The 25352-nt window shown below is 48.6% G+C and overlaps 1 protein-coding gene across 6 annotated transcripts in view; it reads left to right on the top strand.

The window, feature by feature from the left end:
• The window catches only part of NRG2 (neuregulin 2), a 151259-nt gene that overhangs the window by 89503 nt on the left and 36404 nt on the right, over window positions 1-25352 (top strand). For 3 of the 6 annotated variants that reach the window (XM_085073371.1, XM_085073372.1, XM_085073373.1), the window contains exons 2-4: window positions 5034-5205; window positions 17296-17414; window positions 20312-20377. In XM_085073371.1, coding sequence (XP_084929497.1) covers window positions 5034-5205; window positions 17296-17414; window positions 20312-20377 — 357 coding nt within the window. The remainder of the gene's footprint in view (window positions 1-5033; window positions 5206-17295; window positions 17415-20311; window positions 20378-25352) is intronic. The other 3 variants (XM_085073374.1, XM_085073377.1, XM_085073376.1) reach the window with 1 other exon arrangement.

The raw sequence follows: 25352 nt of genomic DNA on the forward strand, positions 1-25352 counted from the left end.
TTCCAAAGCTCCTGGAGCACCTTTCCCAGGATGAGTGCTCCTGGTTTTTGCTGCCGAGGGGTTGTTTATGTAGGATGCTCTGTGGGTGAGATGTGGTTTTGTCATTGTTGGACTCTGGGCGCTCTGCCCGCGGATGATTAATGATGTTTTGAGTTGAGGCTCTGAGGTGCTTGCAGGCATACTGCAGGTACCAGAAGTGAAAGAGGTGTTGTTATCATCAAGGTACTTCAGTGTTATACCAAGTGTAATCAGAAGTGAATTAATTAAAGCAGTGTGTACATGTAAGTCCTTTTATGGCGGATGTTCAAACAACCCATATCATGTAGTTCAGAGCTCAGTGTTTCAGGCTTTTGTAACCCTCTCCTCTCCGTGAGAAGGTGCTGACTTGGCAGCAGATGTCAGGACTGCTGTCAAAGGACAAATTTCTTCTGCAAAGGTCTTTTAGTTAAATATGGGTCTTAAACAAATTAGAAAATTGTGTTCATTTGTCGATCCTGGCCCCAGCATGTTTAAGGGTTAATTTTTCCAGCTCACACAACTAGTCTAGGATGGGGTCTGATGGTTGCTTGGGCTTCATCTGACTTTGGAGTGAGCAAAAATCTGTAGAAAATTTGTATTTATTGTTGGTCTCAGCTCTAGCAGTATTAAACTTCCTTTTTGCAGCACAACGTACCCTTGATGTGGTTGTCTCAGACAAATTGCCTGGAAATATATCTGGCTCTCCTGTCCAACACCTCAGGCATTGTGAAACTGGTGGTGCTCCACCACATGGAGAGGAGACACAAATTTGGATAGAGGAGGGGTTGCCAGAATTGCAAGGTGACCACAGATACAGATCCAAAGCAGTAGCTTCAGTCTGACAAGCAGAGCCAAAACCCTCCTCCCTGTTTTGGTGAACTTGGCAGCAGTGGGGGCTGAGCTGGGGGTGTTGCCAGTCCAGCTGTGGAGGAGATCACAGCTGGCAGGGCTGTTGCATGGGAACTATTTGCTGAGGAGCAGAAGCAGCAGCTTCAGCTGAGCCTGCTCCAGGGTGATGGGTGACTTGGGTGACCCTGGGCCCCTGTTTTGGCTCTGACAGGAGATGTGCTGCCCCATCTGAGCAGCAGTAACCTGTGTGGAGGAGGCTGGGAAGGTGGGAACTGATGAAAACATGAGGAAATTAGACGTGGACCCAGCCTGCCATCCAACTAAAGCTGTTTGCCCAGGATAGTATGCTACTTTGATATGTCTGAAGCTAGTGAATTTGTTTTCCCAGCATGTTGGAAAAAGTACCAAACAAGGAGGAGATTAAAATGACCCCAAATGCTCAGAGCACTAAGAAAGGGGACACTTAAAATCCTTTGATCTTTTAAAACTATACTCATGGCTTTCTGAGCTGCAGCTCTGTGATTTGGACAGGGCAGAGATGGGAAATGGGTCAAAAGCTGAAAATGTACCAAAATGTAAAACTTTGACACACTCCAGTATTAGCACTCCATGCACTGCTCTGGTGTCTCAAGCTATTTTATTTTACTGCTGGAGAAGGTTGAAAGGTGATTCAGTCATAGTTTACAAGTACCTAAAAAGGGAAGGGGTTTCTGGTTGCTAGATGGGATTCAAATTTACCAGAGAAAAGCAGAGATCTCTTGGCCAGAAGCCAAAGTTAGAGAAGTTCAGGCTATGAATAAGAGCTGTAGTTTAAACAATACAAGTAAAAACCAGAGGAAAGTCTTTGGCTGGAATTAAGCAGAGTCATCAGCAGTGAATGGCTCTAAATGAAGATTTCTGTGTTATTCTGAAAGATGCAGGAATTATGAAGTGAGGCTTTCCAGCCCAGAGCAGCCCTTCCCAGACACCAAGGCTTCCCTTTTGCCCAGAGCAAGGCTCTGGATGTTGTTTCCCAGGCTTGGGGCTCTGCCTGCTCTTCCCACGCTGCTGTCCAAGCACAAGCCCTGCTGCAGTGCAGCAGAAAGGGCACAGATGTGCTGGGTGTCAGGGAGCACAGCTCTGCCTCCTTCTGCACAGCACTTTTCCCAGACACAATCCAGAAGATTTCTGGATTGGATTTGCCTTTCACTGCTCTGTGTGATTCAGCTGGGGAATTACAGTCCATGGAGTCCCTGAAGTGTGGCCAGGAGCTGCATACACCTTCTCTTTCCTTCCTGTATGTAGTGAGACACTGAAAACTTGTCGACTGAGGTGGAAAGATGTTCTCCTCCCTTCTTCTAGGCAGGATTCTCTGCTGGAGAGGTGGGATGCAGTGTGTGAGCATCAGCTATTTGGGTCTGCCTGCTTAGGAATGTCCTGGAATTATCACAGGTGGCATGTGCAGAGTTTTAGGTGAGATGTGATTCATGTTGGTGGGGAGATCATGGGACATTTCTTGTTTGTTCTTGGCCCTCTCCTTCCACAGGCCTTGAGTTTCTGGGGTTTGCCCGACTCTTGCCAGCATTTTGGTGGAGAGGGGCAGGGCTGACACACCTTTGTTCCAGGACATGCTGCCTGCCTCATAATTCTGCAGACCACAAGGCTGGAAATAAAATTAAGCAGATGAAGCCATGCCAAGGTCAGGACCTTCCCTGTATTTAAGGTGTATGTACAATGTTGGCATGGGACAGGGTGACCTCGGGGTACAATAGGAGCCAACTGACACACACTTTCAGACAGAATAAATATTTGAGAGTCTATTTCTCTATTCCCCAAAATGACCCCTATAAAAGCAAGGTCCTGTTTGCCTTCCTGGCTCTCCATACACAGTGTTCTGAGAAGAGACCAGCTCTCTTCTCCCTTCACTGCCTTCCAGCTCTTCTGGGCAACACTATTCCAGGCAAGGATCAGGGATATGGCTTCACAACACCCATGAAACCTTGGATTTTCACAGAAGTACTAAAATCTGGTGAAAGATGAGGTCTTTCTGGTCAGAAGTCTCTGTCTGTGTCAAAGCACAGTGACCTGGGAAGCAGTGAGAATGTCAATGCACAGCCTACAACAATTGCCTGCAGCTGATCCAGTGCTTTTGTGCTGTCCCAGTCCCATTAGAATCATGGAATGGTTTGGTTTGGACCATTTGGTCCATTTGGACTGACCTTAAAAACTCAACCTTAAAACTTATCTCACTGCACCCCCCTTCCATGAGCAGGGACACATTCCACTGTCCCAGCTTGCTCCAAGCCCTGTCCAGCCTGGCCTTGGACACTTCCAGGGATGGGGCAGCCACAACTTCTCTGGGCAACCTGTGCCAGGGCCTCCCCACCCTCCTAGGGAAGAATTAATTCTCAATATCTAATTTAAATCTGTCCTCTTGCAGCTTAAAATCATTCCCCCTTGCTCTGTCAAGTGCATGTGCAGCCCTCCCCATTCTGCTGCCTATGGCACAGATTTCTAGGGAGCCAAGAGGGCTTGGGTGCACAAAAATAGCAGTTGGGAAGAATATGTCGCGGGATTTATTGTTTTGCCAATTTATTGTTCCTCTCTTGGTGTGCTAAATATGCTCCCTTTGACCCCTAGATCTCCAGTTTGCCTCTGTGCTCTGGCACAGCTGGAAGGTCTGAGGTGCCTGGGACCAGACCTGCCACATTACCCACCCAGAGCCTGGGCTGGCCTTTCTGTCACTCTGGGCTTTGCTCAGCTAATTCCTCTTACCCTGAACTGTTCCATTTCTATCTGTGTTGGTATCTTTTTGATTAAGGACAATTTAGCTTCTCATTCCCATGAGGAATATGAGAGTCCTGAAAGCTTCCTACCAGAGGAGTATATTCCTGGTGATAGCTGTGGTTTTTAATATTTTGTATAATATAAAGCTGTGGTTTATATTATTTTGTATTTCACTTTTGGTGAAAACAGTCTTTAAATACTACCAACTTATGATAGCTTAGCTTGGCATCAAGAACAAGAGGAGACATCCAAAGGTCTATAAAATAGTGATTGTTCTGATGAAACACATCCAGCCTTTGAGTGCTCTGCCATATCTCAAGATCAGAATGCACAAGGCAATTAGAAGGTGGTTTGTGCATATTAGAAAGAGGAAATGCTCTATCTGTAACACATCTCAAGGGAAACCATTGGTACCAATATTCGTAAGGCAAAACCAGCAAGCTGCTATTTCCTTTTTTAAGGTTAACACTGAGAAAGAAAAAGGGAGCTAGGAGAGTGCAGAGCTGTCAGCTGAAAGAAAAATTGCAAGCCTGCTAATCCTTTCTTGTCAGGTTTAATATAAAGCCTGGCAGAGATTGATAAGAAGTGTCTCCCTCTCTGTCTGATGTTCCAGGTGCATGGTAAAAATCACCTCTCTGAAACACCCAGGTGCAGAGCCAGGCTCCAGACTAGAAAGGCTGCTGGCCAGCCTGACACTGCTGGCATAAAACCATTTTAAATACCTGTATTCTTTCACTTTTCTTCTTGCACTCTGAAGAATGGCTGTCCCTCCCCCTCTCATCCCTTACCCATGCAGGGTTTTCTTGCAGCCCCTCTCAGTGGCTATTGCTCTGCTGATGCTGATGTGCTGAACAAGGTCTTTGCAGCAGGCATGGAGCATCTGGGGGACAGGGGACTGCTCCCTGTGACCTGCCCTTGCTCTTTCTGCAGTAAAACATCCTGGCTGGGGCTGGTGGGGCTGTGGGATTGGCAGCATGCCCATGGCAGCCACAGAGGTCATGTAGGTGTTGGTGATCTGCAGCAGCAATGGCAGGGAGCAGGGGAAAACTGTCTCTGAAGAGGTTGAGCTGCTGTGTGGTGGGAGAGCCTGGAGAGCTCAGCAAACCCTCAGGGACAGGAGACATGGGGGTCCTGCCTGTGTGGGTAGGGCTGCCATGGAACCATCAAATCTGGTCATGTGGAGCCTCCAGAGCCAGGGGCTCCTTCTGTTCCCCATGGGGACATTTCTGACTCCATGCTCCTTCCCTGTGTGCTGTTTTCCCTGGGCAGCCCCTCTCCATCATCACATGGCAGAGGGGGCAGCAGGAGCTTTGCCCAGGGGAGGGCTCAGGGGGCTCCTGCTGTGTGGGCACAGCTCTGAAAGGGGCAGGTTTCACAGTGCCTCCTTTCTCTTTTTGCAGCTGTTCCTCCCAAACTGAAGAAACTGAAAAGCCCAAATGTTCATGTTGGTGAGAAGATTTCCCTGAAATGTGAGGCGACTGCTGGAAACCCTCAGCCATCCTACAAGTGGTTTAAAGATGGCAAAGAGCTGAAGAAGAGCAAAGACATCCGGATCAAGTACGGGAATGGGAAGTAAGTATGATCCAGGGCTGCTCTGCCTGTGCTCCCTCAGTGGCTGGGTTTTGGGGGTTATCTGGCTGGAGGTGCTGCTGTGCTCCCCAAGTCACTGCTGGGCAGCACTGAGGGTCTCACTCAGAGCCACAGGCACATGATCAGCTCAGCTACCATGTCCAGGAGAGTGAGCAAGATCCCCAGAGTCCTCAGAGAGTAGTGGGGAGAGGAGCAGGGCGGGTGCAGGGTAGATGTTGGGGTTTGTAGATGGGGCTCTCCTTGGTCAGAGTGGCACTGGATAGCTGAGACAAGGCTTTCCCTGGGGGCTGTGGGCTGGCTGTGGACAGCTCAAGCTGCCTGGGGTGACTCCTGCTCTGTGATTAGGGGGTTGGATGCAGAAGGTACCCAAACCCAGCTGTTGCCCCATCACTCACCAGCAGGGCTGTGGGAGGAATTGGTTTGTTCTCTCCTGAGTTTAGGTGGACACAGAAGCACCAAGATCACAGAATGACAGATTAGTTAGGGCTGGAAGAGACTTCATGAGATCACCCACTCCAACCCCCTGGTGCCAAGGCAGGCACCTGGAATGTGTCCAGGTGGGTTTGGAATGTGTCCAGAGGGGGAGAATCCACACCTTCCCTGGGCAGCTGCTCCATTGCTCTGCCACCCTCAGTGTAAAGGAGTTCTTCCTCATGCTGAGATGGAACTTTTCATGGTTTAGTTTATGGCCATTACTCCTTGTTCTGTCACTGGGCACCACTGAAACAGTCTGGCACCATCCTCTGACACCCCTTGGAGATATTTATATGCATTAACGAGATTCCCTCTCAGCCTTCTCTCCTCTACACTGAGCAGGGCTGAGATGTAAGAATACATCACGCCACGGTCTGATCAGGGACCACAGTCATTTGCAGAGACTTTTTCTTGTGCAAATCCTTTCACCTCTCTATCCAGGGCAAGCTCCATCTGCCCTGAAGTCCCCACCCAGCAAAGCTCTCGGGTGACTCTCAGTGACTGTCATTGCCATTCTCAGGACCACCTCATTCAGGGAGTGCTAAAACACCTGGAGAAAGAGGCCCCAGTGACCAAGCTAAAGAGTTCTCACTGGGAACTAATTTAAATGGTTCCATGTTGATACTTGTCAAGGCCCAATATTTACATATGATGTATCTTAAAATTATTCCAAAATCAGGACTGTGATTACATTCACACATCCTGACCTAGCCAGCAACAGACAGCTTGCAACTGCCTGACCCCTTGGAAAATTTGATACTAATTCTTTGCTAACATGTTCTGGGTGTGCGAATAAAAACTCATTATGGACTTGATAGAGAAGCAATTTTTTTAAAAATTAAAAGCCACTATACAAATCAGTTAGAAGAATCAGTCAGTGCTTGAATGGGGCGTTGCCAATTGCTCTAATTTAATTGCAGTCCTGTTGGGTTTGGTTTCGGAGTCACACCCGAGATGGTTGACCTCCTTTGTAATAATTCTAGGGCAGGCAGCAGTTTTGGGATGAGGCAGAGAGGTGGTCAGTGGAAGGCTGAGGCTGGGAACACCAGCAGATCCAGGCTGACTGTGCTGTGGGCTCAGGAAGGGCTGTGTGGGCTCACAGGCAGCTGAGGTAGGGCAGAGCTGTCCCTGCCTCACTCCTCTGCTGCCCTCAGTGGTTTTTTGTGGCCCTGGTCAGTCTCGTGGCCTTGGCTGTTTGGCAATGGGTCCTGGGGCAGGGATGCCCTGGAGAAATGTCCTCACCACGCTTGGTAGCCAGGCATGGGAATCCTGCCTGTCCATCGCTGTGGGCTGACAGGGCTGCTGGGGAGCTGTTCCCCTCAGAGCTAGAGAGCAGCCAGCCCCAGAGCAGACACCCAGCAGAACCCACTGGGGAGGGGTCCTGTGAAGCCCTTCCTTGCTGTGCTCCCAGATATCCCAGTCTCTTGGCATCCCTTGTCCAGCACGAAGCTGTGACAGGATGGCATCCCAGCCACAGGGTGCAGGGGGGACACACAGTCCCTGGGCCAAGGACAGAAACATATGGAAGAAGCTTGGTCCTCTTTCCTCAGGACACTGCTGTCAAGTCAAAATTTTGCATTTAACAGTTTCCATGGCAACGCATTGGCTCTCAGCCTTCCAGTGAGAGGCCAAAGATGTGTGGTGCTGGAAGGGCTTCCTGCTGGCAAAATAAGCCCAAGGATAAACATTTTAAAGAAAGCTGAGCACCTGCCTCCTCCAGCATCTGAGGCTCCCTCAGCAGCAAAGCTGTGAGCCCAAAGCATCCCTAGAATTACTTCCCATCCTAGCTTCTGCTCCCTGCTGCCACTAAAATGTGCCTGTCTTGTGCTGGGACCAGGCTATGGAGACTGGGCTCAAGCAGCAGTTGAGCAGGGACAAAAGGAAATGGCCTTGAGCTGTGCCAAGGGACCAAGCTGGATATTAGGAAAAACTTCTTCACTGCAATGGTGCTCAGGCATTGGAACACACTACCCAGGGAAGTGGTGGAAGTGTTCAAAAAATGTGTGGATTGGCACTTGGGGACATGGTTTATTGGTGGCCTTGGCAGTGCTGGGGGAATGGTTGGACTTGATGATCTCATAGGGCTTTTCCAACCTTAATGACTCTGTCATTCTGTGGAACAGTTCTGAGACAATCTCCCCTCACAGAGCATTTGCCCCTTGTTCAGCAGTCACCAGTGCAGGAACATTTCCCTGAGGATGTGGATGGATCTGTGCACACTCAGCCTGGCATTCCTGCCTTTCTCCCCTCCACTGGGTTTGCTGGGTCCCAGTGCTGAAAACACCTCAAGGCAGAATGTCCACTGGCATTGGATCTGCCTCCCTCTGGTCTTGACTGCATGGAACAAACATTAAAAACTGCTCAGAGCAGGCTGAGGGTTGAGGGAGCCCTCATGACTTTGATGTCTTCATTATGCAGCATTTAGTGGAGGGACATGGGATATGGGTGTAGATCATGACTTCCAGCATGTTGGGAGGAGACTCCAGGGAAGAATAAGCATCCTAAACTGTAAATCTCTGAAAGGAGATCTTACTCTATAACGATTATTTCAAGAATAATGGGATTTATACATCTGGCTCCACTTAGAGATAACACTGGTCTCCAGATAATCCTCTGTGCTTCTTTCAGTTCAGAGTAGAGAGGGGATTTCAGAGGGCCAGAAATGGGGCACCAGGGAGGGACCTTCACAGGGAAAGTACACAAGGCAAAAAGCTACTCAGACTGTGCAGGGCCTGGCCAGGTGCTCAGGATCATCTCTTTAGAAGTGTAATCCAAACACCTAATACTTTCCTGCTGGAGCCAGGCAGAAGGAGCCCTCCAGCAAAGTGACGTCCATAGTGTTTCCCTTGGCCCTGTGAGGCCCTGGCAGAGCTGGGCACAGCTGAAATCTGTCTCCAGCTCTGAGATCTTTAGTATGCAGAGGGCTAGGATGGGAGACAAGAACATGGTTGCCCTCTGTGACTCATTCCTGGCTTTCCTCCCCATGTGTTTAAAGAGCCTTGAGGTCTTTAACTAGAAAGTGTAACTGAAGCACAGGGGGGTTTTTTTGTTTGATTTTTTTTTTTGTGATCAAGTTTTCATCTGATCTCAAGAATAGGAGATTTCTTTCAAAATTAGGATTTGTATGTTTTAAGGAGGAGAGGAGCACTTAACTGCATGTCAGCTCTTCATCTTTTCCATCAATCATTTTCCCTCTTCTTTTTAAACTTATCAGCAAAACTCCTGGTGCCATCAGGCAAAGGAGTCAGGTTTTTCAATGGATATTTGCTGGAGGGAGGGGAACAATTCTGATTCCTCCTTTCTGAACTTCATGTTCCATCTGTAATTAGTGACAGGCTGGGGCAAGCCTGGCTTGCACGAAGGGGAAACTTCTCTTTAAGGTGGAAGAAATTATTGGCTGGAATTTTATCTCCATCTCAATTTAAATAAAGCACAGTTGATGGGGAACCCAGAGAAATTACCCAGAAAGAATTGCCTGTGGGAGTGGAAGCACAGCCTAGTGAGTGGCTCTCCCTCTGAGCTGCCAAAGTGATGCCATTTTCAGCTGAGTGTGTCTGAGGTCTGATTGAGGCTGCTGGCTCCCAAGAAGTTCAGGTTGGGTTTTGACTTTCTCACTATCCTGGCAAATGGTCAAATGCCAGCTGCAGAGGAAGCCAAGGGAGTGGAGGAAGCTTGTGGAGGTGTAGAGAACCTTCCCCTCTTGAAGATGTGCTTGGGGCTCAGCCTGGGACATGCAGATCTTCAGCTGGAGCCCAGGAGCCTGGTAGTCCCTGAGCTGTGCCTGTCCTTACAGCCCCTTCTCTTTGTGTGCTCTTCTACCAGGGGACATTGCTGGGGTGATGAAGTAGGCGTATCATTAGATTGGAGAGGGTTGGCAGTTCAGTTTGGGACAGGCTGACCATATGACATCCCTTGGGAGTAGTGTCCTACTTTCAGTATCACCAGGAATCCCTATTGTTAGCCTGTAAGTGGAGCCAAGGGATACCCTCTTCTCCTGTTTCTGTACAGTAGTCCCTCAGGCAATGCCACTTGAGCAGATTCATTGCTGGGGTCTTCCTTGCAGGGCTCCCAGTTGTAGATTATTCCCCACCCACAATGAATGGGGCTGTGGTCTTCCCTGTACAGCTCACTGCACTGGAATGAAGGCAAAAAAAAAAAAAATAATGCCAAAGCAGCAGGGGAAAGAGAGTGCCAATAAAGATAAATGATTTCCTAATTAAGCCTGGAGACAAGGAGGGGCAAAGAGGACTGTTGAAGCCTTGTGGGAGCCAGAGTGAACCCAAGCAGGCTATACCACCACTCTGGCAGGGGTCTTTGGGCTGACATTTTTAAACAAAGGAAAAAGCTCATTTGACAATGGATCTTGCAAGAGCAATTCCAGATGCCTTGAAGCGAAGACTCTTCTCAAGCACCGGTGTTGTTATAATCACCAGGGGAGCTGCTGCCTTGCTAACTCTCACGATGTCATTATAAGTCTCCGATATTTGGGATTTGGTTTTAGCTGCTGAAGGCACTTTATTGGAGGGGGGTGTGAAGGAGAGCATCTCCTTTGTTCGTCTGCTTGCTGTTTTAGAGGAGATGATGGACATCATCTTGGCCAATGCACCTGGGACTGAACCAGGGAATTTGAGAACTGAAAGGAGAAGCAGTTGGGTCTTGAGCTCAAACAATCCACAGACTTTGCAAGTTGGGGCTCCTGAGAGAGTCATGGAATGGACATTTAATCAAACTTGACTGCATTATAGCTGCTAACAAGTCACGGTCAGTTGCTGGGCTGCTTCAGCTGATGGGCTGTGCAAACTTAGAGGTGGAAGGAGCTTTATGTGCCTGAAATTTTCTGTGGCTTTTCCAGCCATGTTGGCTGCTTACAAAAAAAAAAAAAAAAAAGTCTCTCTCTACAGACCTTTGCCCAGTGTGGTTGCAAAATGTCACAGGTTAGGTCGAGGCCCTCACTGACACATGAGCTGAAATCCCATTCATCCTGTTTAAGTTAAAATGTTTTACCTTAGGGGAGGAGGGCTGGCATGAGGGCTGAGGCTGCTGGCAGTTCATCTGGCACAGCACATCATGACCTGCAGGCATGAATTTGCCATGGATCAGACACTGGTGAGGATCTGTGACACGTTCCAATTGCAGGAAAATGGTTTGGGGAGAAAAGAATGGCATGCATCCCAAAGGCCCCAAACTCGGAAGGGAGACCCAAAACTTTATCTAACTCTCTTGCACACCTTGTCTGTGACCACAGTGCTGTTTCACAGAGGTTTTGAGCAGTAGTTCCCTGCCCATGTGAAGGTGCCATCCCTTACCCATGATCTCTCTTCCCCAAAATGCTTTTTCCTTTTATGAGTATTTGCAGCCTGGCTCTGCTCATCTCTGTTGCTGGGCTCTGACCAGGGCTATTCCCATCACTGCTGCTCTTGGTATGGCACTTCCTTCTCCTCCTTGATTATTTATTACTAATGTGCTTTGCTTCAAAAGTTCTCTCTGACCTTTCTTCCCCCTCCTGGCAATCCCTGAAGTTCTGGTCCTGCCTCCCATTTGCCCAGCATATCAACCTGCATCTAATATGTGACATACTTCCCAACTAGGACCTCTGTGCCTTCTCCTCAGCAGCACTGGCCCTCTTTTCCCTCCCTGCCACAGAACCAGTTCATGGTTTGGTTGCTGAGATAGTGAGACCTGAGCACCCCGAGGGGATCTTGTCTCTTTATTGAGGTCACACACTTTGGGATAGCGAGGTATCTGTTCCACAGGGGGTGCTGGGAAGTCCCTGGCTCTTGGGAAGCTGTTCCAGTATGAGATGACAGGAAGCAGGGAAAGAACCTGCTGGGAGCTGGCCTCAGAGTACTTCTCCAGGACCTACAGTTTCTCAGGGAAATTAAAATCCTGGCATTGGGTTGGAGGAAGCATTCCTAGGATAGATCAATTGCTTTGAACTCCAGGAAAAGTAATACAAAAGACCCTGCAATGACATTGGGTCTGTGCTTCAGCCATAGCCCAAAACTCAGCTTTTACTCATTGATTGATGTCACAGCCTGGCAGGTGCCACAGCCTGGTGTGGCACAGAGAGCAGCAGCACACAGGGGTTTGCCTCTCAGCAGAGCAGCCAGAGTCCACTGCAGGCTCTGGTGTGGCTGTACGTCACTGCCTCTGCTGCCCCACACCTCTTCCCTTTGCCTCAACACCCCTGTCTGCACTGGAGCCTGGAAGGGGTTGCACAAGTGACCCTGCTCTTTGGAGTGTACTTATTGATCTTCCCCTTTTGTTGACACTGCCAGAATTGACTCCAGCCCTCACTCTGAGACCAGTGTCAGTGTCAGCTCTGCAGAGTGAGGACTGCTCGAGTTTTCCTCTTAAAATCAGCCTTTCCCAAGCCTGGGCACAGAGAGACCACAGCACTGCTGAGCACAGGAGGGGCAAATCTGCTTTTCAGGTTAGAACAGCACTTTATGTTGGGGAACAGGGGTAGGAGAGAGCAGGCAGAGTGGGTCAGGGGATAGTTGGTCCTGTCCTGGGCACTGCAAGGACATTGCCTGTCTCCCACTGTCCCAGCAGGTCAAGCACAGAGCGGGTCAGATGATGGTGTGAGGGGAGGAAGGGAGATACAGAAGGAATGATAGCCAAGCTGAAAAGTCCAAACCTTCCTGTCCTTACCCCTGTTATGTGACTGCTTTCCTTGAGGGCATTTCTGTCCCCTTTCCCATTTGTTCTTGCTGTAGCTGATAGGGAGCTGGCCAGATCTTGCTCTGGAGTGCAGAGCAGGCAGCATAGAACACTTGTTTTCCTCAAGCACTGCCAGCACAGCCATCCTGCCCAGCTCTGCTGAGCTCTGCTGAGCACAGCTGGAAAGCAGGGAAGAGACTGGGGGGCTGTGCAAGGGAGAGGATGCTCCTGGCTGCTCCTGCCCTGCCAGACATGGGCATTGCCATTGCCATCCCCACATCGCCTTTGCATTGCAGTGATTCCTTCTGATTCTGCCTGATTATATCCCACTGAGTGCTGGGGAGGATGAATGTGTCCCCCCAGAGCCCCTGCCCCAGCCGGTGGCACTGCCCAGTGTTTGATGGCTGCTGGACAACACTTGTGGTTTGTAAGCTGGATATTCTGAATCTTCTTGCCAATCATTAACCTCCTCTTTCAGGGCAAGTGCAGCATGCTGAGTGTGCCAGGGCAGCACGTAGGCACCAATTAAATCTCTGGCAGGATGCAAGCAGTGCAGGTTACAGTGATTGCTGGCACTCCTGCTCTCGGGTGCCATGTGCTTCCTGCCGCCGGCTCTCCATGCAAACAGAGGGGAATGGAGTTAATGGGTGACCACAGCAGGGCAGCCAGCGTGTCCTTTGCAAGGGTCATGTTTGGGAATTTCCTTTTCCTAGGGTTTCAGGTGTGCTTACTATATATGCAGTGCTCCTTAACAATGTTGGGGCCACGTGTGGGGTAGTCTTCAAATTCTCTTCATCAGCTAATTCCTTGACTTCTTTGTGACTTATGTGGTAGTTACCGTATTTTTAGAAGACTAATAAAATACTACAACAGTAGTAATACTAGAGCTATTCTTGTCCAGAATGATGCAGAAGTGGCTGAACTCACACAGGGAACACGGAGTCCTCAGTGTAGGTGTCTCAGAGGCACTCATGGCAGCTGCTCTCCTGGTCCCATGCTCTGACATGAATGGCTTGGTGAGGAGATGACCTGGGAAGATGGCCCCATTTCCACTTGGCAGTAGGTAAGAGGGGAAAAATGATTCAATCTTGACCAAAGTGCTGGTGGGAACATGACTGCTGTCATGAGAAGTTCCTCCTTGGCTCAGATGCAGGGTCTGTTTCTTCTCCTCTCACTGCACTGGAGGCCTCAGGGCCCCAGCTCACATTTAGATGTCTAAATTACAGCTGATGAGGACACCCTTCCCATCCAGAATTTGCCAGGATCTTTGTGTAGGTCCTGGCCAAGGGCTGATCTCCCTGTTTCCCATTGTAGTCTGGAGATTGGCACTGAAGAGGGTGATTTACTCATCCCTCCAAACTGCCCTCTGGGGGACTCATTTCTCTTGGCCAGAAAGGTATTTTGGGGGATCTTCTTTTGGCCAGGCTGAAGGTCTCCTTGTGAATCCTATCCCTCAGAGCTTGCAGACAGCATATTCCCCATGGCTCATCCCTCCACTGGCACTACAGGAGATAATTAGTGCGCGGCTAAGTCATATGTGCTGAGGGTCAGGGAAGACAATGAGGCAGATTTTCCCCCGGAGTAAAGAGATGTCAACAGAGTTGCACTGCAGCGAAATGATGGGATCTGTCAGTGACCCTGGCCCTTTCACTGAGCAAACAGCCTGGGGCAGTGCCTTCCTCCAGAAGAATGGCATCGTCTGGCAGCCAGGCACCCTTGTGAATGCACACGTAGGGCTCTCCCAGGGCCTGCTGTCCCCAGGAGACACTGCCCAGGAGCCTCCAGCCCAAACTCCTGTGCCCTCCTAACTCCTCGGACTCCACTCCTTGGTGAGTCTGTAAAATCAGCCCTCAGGAGAACAAAGGACCTGTCCTTGGGGACAGCAGGGGGAAGAACACAACTTTGAAAAGCTGATTTCCGAAAGAGTTTTGTGATATTCCAGGAGCACTTGGAGATAGTAAAATAGAACAAAGCAGGATTGGTCACCTTTGGTACACACAGATCAGGTGAGGACTTGTCACTTTGAGATCTCTCAATTCAGTTCTTCCAGTGCACAGGCATCATTCATGTTAATTAAAAGGTGCATGGTTAATGCTGTGAAGCAAGGTATCTCTCTGGCTGTTTCAGTGCTTCCTGGAACAGGGAAATTCTCTTTGCCATTGTGCTCCACATGCAAGCTGATCCATATCTCCAACCTTCATCTCTTTTCCCCCAAGTCTGTCACCAGACATTATACAGTACAGTGTGGAGACCAAGAGGGGCCACCTCACTGGCCTGGGCTGTGAAAAACAAGAAATAGCTCTTGATTTTTCAAGGGGATCTTACAGTCCAGGATAATTTCAACAAATTGTGATGGCAAAAATAAGCTCTTTTGACAGTACAAGTCTTGCACATTAAAACAAAGTAATCCCCTTTGGTTTCACCTTGATGTTGCTATGCTTCAAATGCCAACATCAGTCTTTATTCTGCTCACATTCCTCTTCAGTTCCAGGTAAAAGACCAAATGTCTCTCACCCTGTTCTTGGAGCTGAATCTGTCAAGTGTGGCCCCTTTTGTGCCACTAGTAACTCCCTAATTCATATCTTTGGGCCTTAAATCCCCTTATCTGTAAAAGATCACGTACCTAGGTGATATTCTAATACTGTAGTGGGTTTTTCCAGTTGCTCCACCTGGTGAAATGTGATTGGGATTGCCATGCAGCCAATTACCAATAGAACATCTGTGCTTTGGCAGCTGAAGGCAGTGTGTCCATTGATGCTCTCAGCTCTGCCCTGGCAGAGAGCCCCAGTGTGTTGGTGTGCCAGGGTGGTGTTTTCTATGGGCTCTGAGTTAGAGCCTTGCTCTCCCAAGCTGCTTTCAGCATGTGCTGCATGCCATGCAGCCTGTCCTAGGGATGGTTTGTAAAACAAATGGTATATTCTGGCAGAGAGGGTTGAGACAGCTGGGAGGAAGTAATGGCTGGGCTGGGAGCAGTCTTGGAGTTGCATTCTGTAGTACCAGAAGCCATCTCACCCCTTTGACAAGCATTTCCACACCTTTCTGTATGGAGGGAGAGGGGAACACACTCCTGAATGAGGCACTGCTGTCCAGCAGAGCCCACCCCAACATAGGGCACCCATCGTCCCTCCCAGTGAGGTGCAGGAACCAACAGCCACAGGGCAGAAACACCTTTAAGTGCTTTACTCTCTCTTGTGTGTTACCTAAGGCAGCCCAGCAGTCAGGGCCACGATGCCCAGGGCTGTCACAGGCAGCTCTAAGAGACCTGAGAACATCCAGAGAGGGGTGTTGAGCTGGGAGTCAAGGCAGCTTGGCACCAATTTGCAGAATCAGCCCTAAAACCATGGGGTTTAGGCTCCCATGTTGGAATGTGTCAGCCTAAGTAACTACACAGATGGATTAGGGGAGACCTGCAGTTAGAGGGATTCAAGAGGTCTTTGCATATTGTCAGCATTCATTTAAAAATTGCTCCACATGTGGCCCCAGCTCATGCAATTGAACACTTGACCGCATCCTGTAAAACAGGGCAGCGCCTGCTTCCTGGGAGCTCTACCAAGTTGTCTCCAAGTGCTTTTAATTTACTAATATAACTAGTGAGATGCTCCTGCTGTGTCCTTGCGCCGTGCCTCCCAGGAGAACAGCTTGTCAGGGTGTTAAAAAGAAGCCAGTGTGCTTCTGTGAAGGGCTTCCTATGGACAATGATTTGCACAACCCAAGGAAAATTCCTTCTCGGATGACACGTGTAACATTGCAAGTATGTCCGAGGCTAATGATTATTTTCCACATAAATGGAATTCTATTTGCCTTCAGCAACATCGGCCACTGGGACTTCTTTCTAAAGCTGGCAGCACTTCCAAGTCTCTAAATAAAGTGACTGTATGACACAGACCTGAGGTAAAAGCTTGGGGTAGAAAGCAGAGAGAGAAATGTTCTCATCAGAAGAGCAGACAGGGTGGGTTTTGATAAGATGGCTAAAATGGAAGGAAATGTAGTAAAACCGAGGGTCTCATGTGGGATTCCCACTGCGGTCTCATGAGCGGCACTCAGCGTGTGTTGAAGGCTCCTATAGATCCCTGTTAAACTGGGCAACAAAAGGTTTTGCCTGTTAGTCAGAGCCATCCCAGGGAATGAGTCATAGGCAGTGGGAAAGGCGATGCTCCTTCCTGCAGCGCCGCAGAGCTCTGCCGCAGAGCTGCTCCCTCTCCCATGGACGAGCAGCACAGGCTGGGAGGTGACACGGGCAGTCGTCACACCCACCTTCTCCTGCTCTTTTGAGGCATTTCTGGCTGGTAAGATGAGTGTGTGCAGCTCAGCCCCACGTCTGTAGTCCATTGGAGTGAGTGTATTTGGGGGAGACGAGATGCTTGCTCTATTTTTAGGTCCAGATGAAGCTGCATCCTCGGCAAACCCCAGGGATGTGCAGGCTGGAGAGGGATGAGTCCCCCTGGACCCTGTGGGTGTTTGTATTGAGTATGTGGCACTGCTGAGTGCAGCCAGTGGAGCACTGACTGCTCTGCTCCTGCTGAGGAAGGTGCAGCACAGGCATCTCCTCTCCACATCTCCGTTTGGCAGGCAGATCCCAGTGTCCACCAGTAAAGTGGCTTTTTTTCCAGCGTGGAAAGCCTGTGCTGGGGTGTTGGGACCCTTGGCCTCCACCCCTCACAAGACTTTCTGTGTGAATAAGAGCAGATGTCAGACCAAACCACGCCACACACTCAGAGCAGTGGGTTCACAGGGAGATGTTCACCTAGAAATCCAGGGAAGGGACTTGTCCACATCCTATCCAGGCTCAAGTGCCTATTCAGCCTGCAAGGTCAGGCAGCCCGTTCTGTCAAGCAGGGGTAACCCTCCAGGCAGCATCCCAGGGCCAGGAATGGTTGTCAGTTCATGAGGTTGGTCAGCAATCGAGTAAGAAATGTCTGCTGTACTTTTCAACAGAAAGATTTCCAGACTGCAGTTCAACAAGGTGAAGCTTGAAGATGCTGGGGAGTACAGCTGCGAAGCGGAGAACGTTTTAGGGAAAGACACCGCAAAAGGCAGCCTGAATGTGAAAAGTGGTAAGTGAAGAAGCCAGCAAATGTCTCGAGCTGTCTGCCATTCCACAGAAAGGTTCTGCACATGGTCTGTCTTGTATTTTGTCTCATGCTTTCAGGATATCGAGTAAAACAATCTTGGGAGATAAGAAAAATGCAGCTTAGCATAAATGTTTATCTTTGTTATCTGTCACTGGCAATGTGGTTAATTTACATTTTAAATAAACTTACAGTCTATGTATTTTTTAAAAAGGGGTAAGGAGGAAAGAAAGCTGGTGGGCTTGATGTTTTCATTTTTTAAAAGAATTTCTGAGAAGCAAAACTCACCAGAAGACAAGTAATTAGACCATAGCTTTGTGATGAGTGAAGTTGCTTCTGGTTTTCATCCTAGAATGTGTGCTCCATCTCTTAGAGCTCAGCGGATGGAGTCTGAGGTTAGGTGGTTTTATTATTATCTTGGTCATAATAATTATATTGCTTAACACGATGGTTTGGATGCACCCTCCGGCTCAGAAAGTCCCTACAGTGGCTGCCAGAAGCTGGGAGGGCACGACTAGGGAGGGGGTGACTGTATTTCCTAAGCTCTTCCTCCTGCCATTCACAACGGGCACTGTGGCAGCCTGGGCTTTGAGCACTGAGCTCTGGGCCCTGCAGCTCTTTGCTGGGATCCAGTTTTTTGTGCTCTCACCAGCCTTAGCCCAGAGTGAGGGAAGGTAGCTTTCTCCTGCTGCTTTCTGGCAGGATTTTCTCTATTAACCTCAGCGTGTTTGCCATCCTGAATCTTTTGTTCCGTGAAGCTGCAGTGTCACGCAGCCTCCCCCTGGGTTATCCTGCCTGTTCAGTCCCAGTGCTTGCAGAGCCTGGAGGAAGGTTATCCATGCTCACACCTCCCTGCCTTCATACCCCTTGTCTGTGAGCTCAGCCCTGCTGCTGGGTTTATTTCTGATTGTGATAGGAAGAGATGTCCCGAGTAAGAAACTGAGGCAGTGCTCTCTATTTTTCCCCTGGCTCACCCTCTGGAATGCCACATAAACTGCTCCTGTTTGATGGGAGCTGCATGTGCAACCTCCCTTCCCCGTGTGCAGCACACAGCAGCCATCAGAACCCTGTCTGCCTCCTCTGCTGCCCCTTCCCCATCACCAGCACCTTCTCACAGAGGAGCAGTGTGGCTGAGCAGTGTTTGCTGCAAGGCTCTGGGCTGCACACCAGGTAAATGCACGTCTGGCCACTGCAGCATCCAGCAGCCCCTTCCTGCAGGCAGGGAAGGCAGCACAGGTCAGGGTTGGGCTCTCCCTCCATAGGAAATCACGCTGTGCAGCAAGGACCACTCCCAGCAGGGCTGGGGTCACAGGATGGTGATGCCTGGAGCATTTGCAGCCCTGTCACCCCCTTTGCACTCTTTTTTCCTCTTTCCCCTGGAGCTACCATGAGTTAAGCAGCCTCCACCAGTAGGCAAGCACTGTCCTGGAGTATTCCTCTTCCCTTCCTGCTGGGCCTTCCTGGGGTCTCGACAGCTTTCCTCATTCTGCAAGCTCTCTTGCTCTGTGATACCTTTCAGGAGAAAACTCATCAGGGCACCTGAATCCACCACATGTGTTGTCTCCTGTTTCTTCTTCCCCAGGCTCCTTAGCACTGATCCTGTTGTGGCTTCCATTGCAAAGTGCTCTTTGCTCTATTCCAATACCACTTTTCAGTGTCAGAAAAGCAGCCTTCCAGCCATACAGATCTGTTTCAAGTCCCCAAAACCACCACATCTTTGGAGAGAGAGAGTGGCTGCAGAGCAGAGACCCCCTGGCACTTAGAAAATGCCCATCAGCCAAACCCTCACCTCATCCCTCCTCTACAATTCCAGTATTTCCACTGAAATCCCAGCTCAGAAATAAATGCTTTTGCATTGAGAAACTTCGTGAGGGTGTTCATTTCTGAGGAAATGCTTCTGGGCTTAGCCAAAATATACTGTGCTTTGGTTGTGTTGCTGATTTTTATGACTTTGAAGTAAATTAGATGCTTTCTTAGAAAAATGTCCCATTTCCCAGTTCTCTTTATTGAATAGTCTTATGTTGATATCACATGGCCATGAGGGCTCAGGTGAGATGTGACTGTTTCAGACTCCTTTTTTCCTCAGAAATTTTCTAGACATCTCCTTAACTGCCCTGCTTTTTATTAAACACTGCAGAAACAAAATCAAGTTGTACAAAAAATTATTTCTGCTTCTAGCTTTTCGTGGTGGTCTCACCCCTGTCTCTGACAGGTGCTGCACCCCCATCCCAAGCTCCTGGAACTTTCTCCTTGTGCATCCAGAGGGTGTGAGGGACTTCTCCAGAAGGTGCTGGTGCTGCCAGGGAATTTGAGTAGAGCTGGCACCTGTGGGCATTGGAGTTCCCACTATCCTGGCTAAGAAAATCACTACCTGTGCTTGTCTCCCCTATTACCTTGGGCCATGGCCTTCAGCTGTTTCATGCTCCTCCACCTCTTGTGTGAGCATTAGCTTGTGCTGCACAACTTCACCTATCCATGGATGGAGGCTCTTCAGAAAACCCCACCTTTTCTTAAACTCCACATTTTCCCACTATCGTGCACTGCCATCCCATCTTTACACTCTTGCGGCCATCAGGGCTAAGAAAACCTCCTACAGGTTTGCTCATCGCCTGCCAGGGGAACCCTGAGCCTTTTCTGCCTCTCTATCATGACAGGAGGCCCTTCACAGCGAGGGGACAGCGTGCCCTGTGCCATCCCCTGCAGGGACACTCCTTGTCCTGCCTCTGTCACCCCAATTCCCTCCCCTAAACCAGCACTAACACCTTGCCAGCCCCCAGCCTGAGTCCCCCTGCCCCTCTGCTCCTCCCCACAGTAGCTAAGCCCACCCTGCTCTGCTCAAAAGAGATATTTTGTTCACTACTTTCTTACCTTAATTTCCCCAGGAACAACGAAAGCACCACAAGTCTTACCAGCCTCAGAAACTAAAATAGTTGTTATGGAAGAAGAGTGTAAGTACCTCTCCCCCGCTCCCCTCATACAGCTGCTTTCCCCTAATTTGTTTGTCATTATGAGACATTTTACATAAATGCTTTATTTCCTCCTGGAATCTTTTTTAATCACTCCTTCTCTCTGATTTTTCCCAAAGTCACCAGTCTTTCTTTCCCTAGATCTTTAAAAAAAATATGACTTATATTGCTGGTGTCTGTCTTGGAGAGGGAGAGTTTGATAACTACTGCAATGGCAGCTTGAAGAACACACTACTTAAAATTGCAACTGAATTTTAATAGTTTCCAACCCTTTCAGTACATGGAGTTATTGATATTTGCAAGATGTGCTTGTTAAGGCCTTTGATTTATCAGGGGTTTTTTTTTATTGCTTTGTGTTTGGGTTTGGGGTTTTTTTGAGGATGGTTGATAAAACCAAAATAGGTTGTAGGAAGTACAAGAAAAAAGACAGGAGTCTTCTAAGCATAGGTAATAAGGAAATTGCAAAAAAATCCATCCATGCCCTGCCATCCCATTTTGCCCTGAGTCTCCAGCAAGCAAAACCAGATTTCCCCAAATGTTTAATTTGATTTAATGTGGCTGAAGTGCTTTTAAGCATTCCCTCCTACGCCGTTGTCCCAAAAGCAGTAAAAAATGGGCACAGAGCAATAAAAATCAAGGAGCGGATGCAAGTGTAGATTAGAATCCTGGTGCCTGGACGTTGGCTCAGCAATTTCTGGTGCAGGGTGTTATGTCTGTGCCAGGGGGTCTCCCCACAGTGGAGCCCAACAGGATCCTGGCCAAACCCCTGGGAAGCCCAGGCCAGGCAGAGATTTGGAGATCTGTGCTGTTTCCATCCCAGCTGCAGATGCCCAGAGCTGAGAGCACAGCTGGCTGTGCCTCACTGTTGGCAACTCTGCTCTGCACATTTTATGGGGATATTTCCTCCTTGGAGAGCTCAGTCTTTTATGGCTTCAAAGGAAATGTGATTGCATCCGCAGCAGGCACTGACCAGGTATTCCTTAAAAGCTTTTCTGATTAGAAAACTGCTCTTAAAATGTGCTCTTGTGTAGTGCTTAGCCTTGCACTGCACTGGAGACACCAAGCTGAGATACAGCATTATTAATGCCACGGCCACACCATCCTTCCCCAGGATTTTTCCTTTGTTTTCACCAGGAGAGATCCATGCTACTTATTTGCATCATATTAGATATATGCTGTTTTCTTAAAAGCCAAACCTCAGAAAGGAAACACAGAAATTTCCCCTTTTGGAAGACTTCTTTCCTCTATGGGTGCATCATCACTGTCTGTCTAGTTTTTTTCTAATGATGGGAAGAGATGGCAAAAATCTCCAGAGTTAAAGTTGTAATTCACTTTTTCCTTCTCATTCCTTTTTTTTTGCAATCTCTCTCAAGTGTTATCTGAATAACTCAGAGTCTCTCTGATTTTTATGGTGACTGACGATGTATCATAGAATTGCATATGTGTACAGCATATGGGGAGGTGATGAAGATGTAAGGTGGGATGATCTGGAGAGCAGACAGATATCTCATTCTTGTAAAAGTTTTGCATTTCTTTTCAATATCTGTATTCAATATAAGAGCAACCTGTAGGTTGTCCCACCTCTTGTTTTGCTGAAATCTTGTAAATCACTTGCTGGATTTTAAACACTGATGGCCCCAGTACCTGGTGTGTGAATGGCATGAGGTACCCCTCAGCTTCATTCAGTGCTGCAGTAGCCTCATTCATGGTGAAAAAGTGTTAAATAAGACACATTGTTTTGTGCTTGTCATGGGCTAAGGTTGTGCAGTTGGGTGGTCACAGTGGCTCAGCTCACAGGCAAGAACTTGCAGGGATGTGGTAACTTGATCATGTGCCCTGATGCAAAGAGAAAAGTCCTTTATGCTCATTTCAACATCCAGAGAACTCCAAATGGTAACGTGATCCTGTCTCAGTGCAGTGCAAGGCAGCTAAACAAGGTTCAGGAGTCTGGCTATGGACGTGTTGGGTAAACAGGATAGGAACCAGTGTCCACATTTAGAAGTGTTCTGATGGAGGCAGAAGTGGAAGAAGGGTCAGAGCATTCTGGACAGCATTCTGAGATGGAAATTTTATGCAGGACAGAGATAGTAAAACCCTCTCAAAGTTTAACTTTAAAAAAGGTAAGATAATGTTTGAGATCTCTGAGAAGGTCAGGTAATCCCTTGTGCTTGTTTTCTGCTGTTGAGTTCTCCTCTAGTTCCTTCCCTTTACTTCAACAAGCAGGTGAAGTCCTGAGGGTAAGGGTAGAGCACAGGTGGAGGAAGTGTGGTTTGGATACTGTCAGGATATGGGAGGATGTGCCAGTGGTGGGCAGATGCTCTAAATCAACATGTGGCTCATTGCAGCTGCTCACCTGAACCCTGCTCCTGCTCTTTGCTCCCTCTGTAGCTGACCTGGATGAGTGCTTTATCAGCCTGTGCAGGCTGGCAGTGCCCCTGGCTGGGGTGCTCTGCAGCAGAGAGGTTTGGGATCACAGGAGAAGGTGAAATAGGCAGAAAGAGCAGAAGAGGCAGTGCTGAGTTGTGCTGGGAACATGAAGATTGAGGGGGTAATATAAACCATGTGAATCAAAACTGGGCTCTCTGGATTTAGTTTTGGGGCCTTTATTTAATCTGCTGGGGCTCACAGACCCTCCCTAGAGTCCCTCCAAAGGCCCCTGTGGGGAAGGGTAGGTGAAACAGTCCTTTTTTCTCCAATTAAGTCTAACTCTCCACACAACAGTCTGGGTCCACAGATTTCATAGCTGTCATCTTGGTGATGCCATAAGTTTGCAGATTCGTTAGTGTAGATTCATTCAGGCAATCCCTCTCCAGTTTAATACCTTCCCTGATGCCCAGAGTGGCTCAGTGTTGGAAATGTTCTCCTCGCTTTGTCTCTCCCAGCTGAGCTAGGCCTGATGGGCTTGCATGATTGCAATGTCTGTGCTGTGGTTTGTGAGTCACACACCCCACAGTGACATGTGCCACGCAGTTCTGGTTCAACCAATGCCCCCAAACCTGCTCTCAAATCCACTCTGGCATGGCCTTTACTGGGTGACCATGCCTGTGAGTTGGCTGGTCAGTCCCTGGCCCCTCCAGCCTGAGGCCACTGAGCTCTCCTGGAACTACCAGTGCTGCAAACATGAGCGAGGTGGTCTGGGTTGGACTTGAAGGGTGTCCAGCCAGCCCAGAGCACAGGCAGAACAGACACAAGTCCAGCCATGTGAACAGAGCTCTTTTCAATATTAGACTAAAAATAGATCCTGGCGTGGTCTTTGCTGAGATAATTTGAAGCCCATTGCTGGAGGTGTGGTTGTAATTGAGCAGAACCTGCACGCACACAAGCACAAGAACCTTGAGGTGAACGCTCTGGAGATCTCACTGTCAGTCTGCAGAGAGCTGTGTGGTGCCTGGCAGCTGCCAGATCCTGCTCACTGCTCATTTTGAACACTGTGTATTTTTTAAATAGTCACACAGCTACTATTCGAGATGTGGCATAAAGACAGGCAGTGACTCTAATGGCAAAGAGGGGCAGGATGAAGTGTGGAGTGGGAGCTGATGTCCCGTGGGAGCACTGAGGCTGAGCCCAGCCTTCAGAGCTGGGCTGTGGACCAGGGGATCTGCTCTTCTGGCTCCATCCTGTGATCCTGGTGTGTTGCTTCAGTTCTTGGGCTCCAGCTGCCCTGCCTGCGAAGCTTTCACGCTGGCATTGGCTCTGCAAAAGGATTTTTAGGTTACTGAACAAATCCCCTCATTGAAGTATCATGTTGCTGCTATTACAATTGATGATGGGGATTTGGGAAAATAAAATGCTGCACTGCTGTCATGTGCATTTTCAGACCCCTGCGGTAGAGAAGAGCATAGGAAGGGCTTCCTCATAAAGCTGCAGAGATCATTCTAGAGGAGCAACTAAAAGCTTGGCAATAACACAGGACTTTGCCCCTGCAATAACTGCTTGTCCCTTGGAAACAGGCAGTCCCTGAGTGCTCAAAAATCTTTAAACTTGTTCTTAGTGAAACCCCTGAACAGTGCCAATGGGAGAGGTGGAGAATGCTACCTGTGCTGTTTTGATCAGCAGCATCTGATACTCCAAGATGAGTGTCTTGCAGCCTGGTGTTTGTATCTTGGGATGAACTCCTAGTCTGCAGCTATTGATCCTGATGATCCCCTTGGGAACTGGAAACATGATTCCAGCAGGATCTATTTCAATAAAATGTGGGTGTAAATATTTGGTCGTTTCCAAATGAATAAACACACAGGAGCAGAATTTTTATGAGCTCCAGAGTCCTCAGTCTGCTGTCAGGCAAGCCCCTGTGTGCACAGACCCTCCTGATTTTATGTACAGATAACAGCAGGGAGCATCCAGACTCTGCTCAGGTTCATTGTGAGAGGAGGTGTCGTGTCAGACATACAGAAATCTGCCACAGAGGGAATGGTGAGGATCACCAGCCCCTCCATGTATTAATCAGCGTAAATCATGGATTTAGTGTGGCTCACACCAGGATTGCAGTGCTACAACCGAGGAATATCTTGGCCAGGCACCTTCTCATCCATGTTCTCCTAACAAGCAGTTGGATGAACTCTGTTGAGAGGAACCTCAGCAATTCTGTGTTTTATCAGTAAGTACATGAGGCATATACAGAGCAGGCAATCTGTATACACTCCCCAACCAGCTGAGTTCATCTGTCTAACTGAATGTCTAAATATTGAGAGAATAAAGTGTCTGTACTCTATGAACCCACCAGCCAAAGTTATTTATAAAGAAGAAAAGGAGCGGCGAAACTATCGCTGTCTCCCTGCTCTCCTCGACAGTAGCTGTAGTTCATGAAAAATTAACTATAATTTATAGTCCAAGCTGCATTAATTAACTCTTTGCAGGGGAGTATTTCACCAGACTTCTGAGAACAGGCTGGTGAGCTGACTGCAAAGGTTAAATGACGTGCATGGCAGGAATTGTGTAAGAATCCCTGCACAATCAT

The sequence above is a fragment of the Lichenostomus cassidix genome, chromosome 13, assembly GCF_008360975.1.
Source record: "Lichenostomus cassidix isolate B80296 chromosome 13, HeHo_3.0, whole genome shotgun sequence".
NCBI lineage: Eukaryota > Metazoa > Chordata > Aves > Passeriformes > Meliphagidae > Lichenostomus > Lichenostomus cassidix.